General features: G+C 34.0%; 1 protein-coding gene across 1 annotated transcript; it reads left to right on the top strand.

Annotated features, from left to right (window-relative positions):
- The first annotated feature begins 2,688 nt into the window (after positions 1-2,688).
- On the top strand, positions 2,689-3,524 carry LOC137656620 (uncharacterized). The gene is made up of 3 exons (XM_068390787.1): positions 2,689-2,697; positions 2,811-3,160; positions 3,407-3,524. Exons 1-3 carry the CDS (start codon positions 2,689-2,691, stop codon positions 3,522-3,524), a joined length of 477 nt encoding a protein of 158 aa, XP_068246888.1.
- The last annotated feature ends 277 nt before the right edge of the window (positions 3,525-3,801 follow it).

Here is a 3,801-nt window from a genome sequence, read left to right as displayed (position 1 = left end):
ATAAATATAAATAAGAGTGAACATATAATGCTTCATTAAAAAAGAAATTTCATATCCTAAAATGTACGATAGATTCTAATTTGTTCACGTCCCTAAAGGGACAAAAGTTTCATAATGTTTCATGTTATTTATCGTTTTTCTTGAACTATGTATATATTACAATGAATTTTTATTGTGAAATCAAATCAAATCATTGTATATATCATTTTGAAAATATTCTTAAGATAAAAAGTAAAATGTGTACGATATAATAATGGAAATAATGCGAGTTTACAATGATATATATTCAGTTTTAATCATTACAATAATGATGAAAATAATAATGATGATGATGATGATAGCATTATCAATAAGAGCAATGATGTCAATATTTATGATAGAATTAGTAATAGCTACTAGTAATGTCTAAATATAATAGAAATATTACCACTGCTGCTCCTACGTCCACTACTTCTACTGCTATTACTAGCCTACTGCTATCACTGCTAATACCACTGCCATTATAGATACAAATTTTGTTATATTAGTAGTTATCATAAATACTATTCCTTTGTTTTCGAAATTGGCCAAGAGTATACATATCAGGATTCATGATATCAATTTAGCTAAGAAACTGATAATTTAGTATAGGTAATATTATGCATGGAATCTTACTAAGATACTTCCCAATATTACAGTCCTTTGCACACTAAATGTTCAAACCATGCACTCTTCTCTCTAAGATATTAGTAAGAAAAACAAAGTATATAAAAATCTAACCATCAATGGAACTTGAACCAACATCTGACGGTACCAAGAAAATAATAACAAATAAATATTCTCAAAATTCCTAATGGCATCATGTATCTGGAAAATACCTTTCATAGGCAACTTTCTTCCAATCAAACATAATAATTCAAACTGATTATGTATTACCTCTTAGAGACATAATGGCATCTATTATGTTATCCTTCATACCTATTTTCAATTGATTTAGAATGTACCTCAATTCAAAGAATGTGCATTACTGTATATACTGACACAAAGTGCAAGAAACTACGTAGCTATCACGCTTATAATATCTTGTGTTGCTGTTCATATTTACGTACGTAGATATAGGAAATGAAAGAGAGAATGTTTCTTAATTTGTAATCTCGGTTTGATCAACTACTGAACATATACGGTATGTATATTCATGTGTGCGCGAGTGTATTTGTAGAAAGAAGAGAAAGAAATTATCTTTAATAACTACAATGTTAAGCATATAAATATTCATAGCAATAAAGACAAATCGCATCAAGATTTGCCAACTTACACATACCTCTTTAATATTATAGTGGAATAAGGATAAATAAAGGTGACTGATTTCATGAGTGAAATAATAGGGCAATACGAGAGATCGGACTAAAGGATTCAGCAATAAGAATATGTGATCATATCACTTATCACCAATCAAAGTGCAATTTGCTGCTTGCAGGTCTTATACTCACCGAGAACACTAACATGGATTTAAGCATAATATATATATATATATATATATATATATATATATATATATATATATATATATATATATATATATATACATATATATATATATATATATATATATATATATATATATATATATATATATATATATATATATATATATGGGTGTGTGCGCATTTGTGTGTTTATGTAAAGCTCGGTTTCCAAGTTAGGTAGCGTACATGTTCATATTACATAAATTATGCTTCTACGTTATATTAAACAAATCAACACTTGAAAAAATATACTCTACATATAGTTGCCATGATACTTAATGAATTGAATTTCCTATGTTCATAAGTAGGACTACAAATAATAGAAAAAACCATGAGAACATACAAGTGAAAATATTTGTAATAAACACAATAAATAGGGATTTTTGCTTTCGTTTTCCAAAAGCAACATTAGCCCGCTGAACACTCTGACTATGAATTAGTATCCTTTTTCAACTAAATTAGTTAAAACTAGATAGGATAAGATTAACCTCACCAGAGAGTTCCATAATCAGTTTCTATCAGAAAACTTTTCACTGCTCCTTTGGCTATAATGCCTTGATAGATTAAAGAACATTACCCAAACATGATCAATACTCTGCAGAAGGCACGTGAACAATCAAGCAGAGTGGAGAATATGAATGTACAATATTAGGTTATATGGTTAAGGCTGTAAATATTTGTAACGTGATACCTAAAGAATTACCCAAAAGCATAATAATTAAGTGAATCTAAATATGCAGATGCACACATGCATGGTTTGTTACAAATTGTAATGCGCAGTACCTTAAAGATCTACATGTGCAGTCACTGAAGAAGCCAAATATGAGTTAGTAATTGCTTTGTGATATAGCTGAGCCTAAGGTATGGTACGGTACGGAAATTTTACAATTTTTCCGTTCCTGAATCTGACAATTTTTCCGTATCTAAATCGTACCATACCGAACTTTGGCAAGATTACCGTACTGTAATTCGGTACTGTAATTTTCAACTAAATATCAATCGTATGGTATCGCACTGTAATATCAGCCATACTTATAAGTAATGTTGAGATATTTACGTAATTCTTCTTGAAACAGCGAATATTGACAGTCATTTACCGCGATGCACTTTACTTAACACAGTACGAGAGGTGTATCGAGGAGTGTAGGAACAAATTACGATTTAGTAACGCACCTGTATAGACATGGCTAATGTAAGGAAAAGGAAAAAAGATCATGTCAGGTCTGCTGTCCTAACTGCCAGGAGTCTCCCCAAGTGTAGAAGCCACTATGCCTTGCAAGGAAACTAAGGATTGCACTTCAGCAGAAGTCCCTCTCCTCTAATCCTCAAAACCTTTTCTCTAATCCTCATACTTCTTCTCCCTCTAACGACAATCCTCAACCTGCTCCCTCTCCTTCCTCTACCAATACTCCTGCACTCATTCCTACTGACTCCATTCCTCCTCCTACTCCTCAAACCAGGGAACCTAAACGTCATTCCACTCCTATTCCATCGATCTCTTTCTCCTCTGAACCCCTTACCGTTTCCCTGCCTGCCTCGTATAAACATCCTCCTCCTCCCCAGAAACGCCCTGAGACTGATATTCCTCCTCGTCACCTCTGCCCAACTCTTCTCAAGTATAATGCCCTTTTTTACTGGACGATATCAAATCCTTTGTAAGGTCCTTTTTTTCCAATGACGCCTGGTTCTCACACTGACGGACTAGCCTCAGTCACCATTAGCTGTTGTTAGGGGAGACGTCACACAGAAGCGATTCCCCTCTCTCTCTCTCTCTCTCTCTCTCTCTCTTCTGTTGTTGCTTTATGTAACTGTGGCCAGAACCGATCTATATTCAAATTACCTGATTCAAAGACCTAACTTTGTACTCCTTTGTACGACTTCCCACTACTGTCCATGGCTAGCTCTCCTCCTAATTCTTCATCGCCTCCTTCTTCATCCTCCTCTTCCCAACACCGTCACCTTTCACCCATTATCCTGCCCAAGATTCAAGTCATGGACGATGATCCTGAGGAAGCTTAAAAGAGGATTACCACCTTCGAACATAATTGTTCAACTGCCAAGATCAAAGCTCGACACAATTTACTAGTTAAGCTTATCGCCATTCCTGTAGATGAACATTCCTTCGTTTCTGGATAATGATGAAATGATTCTAGATGCTGGATCCCTCTCTCCGATCCAGGATAATGATAGTCTATAGATTCCATCCTGTCCTCTCTATCAACATTATCAGAAGCACCCTAATACCATTCAAGCGAATCGATGTTTTACTAAGGACGGATAAAAGTCCTTCAAAGTC

The sequence above is a fragment of the Palaemon carinicauda genome, chromosome 17 (genome assembly GCF_036898095.1).
Source record: "Palaemon carinicauda isolate YSFRI2023 chromosome 17, ASM3689809v2, whole genome shotgun sequence".
NCBI lineage: Eukaryota > Metazoa > Arthropoda > Malacostraca > Decapoda > Palaemonidae > Palaemon > Palaemon carinicauda.
Note: the sequence above shows the minus strand (reverse complement) of the source record. Positions and strands in the feature narration are given on the sequence as shown.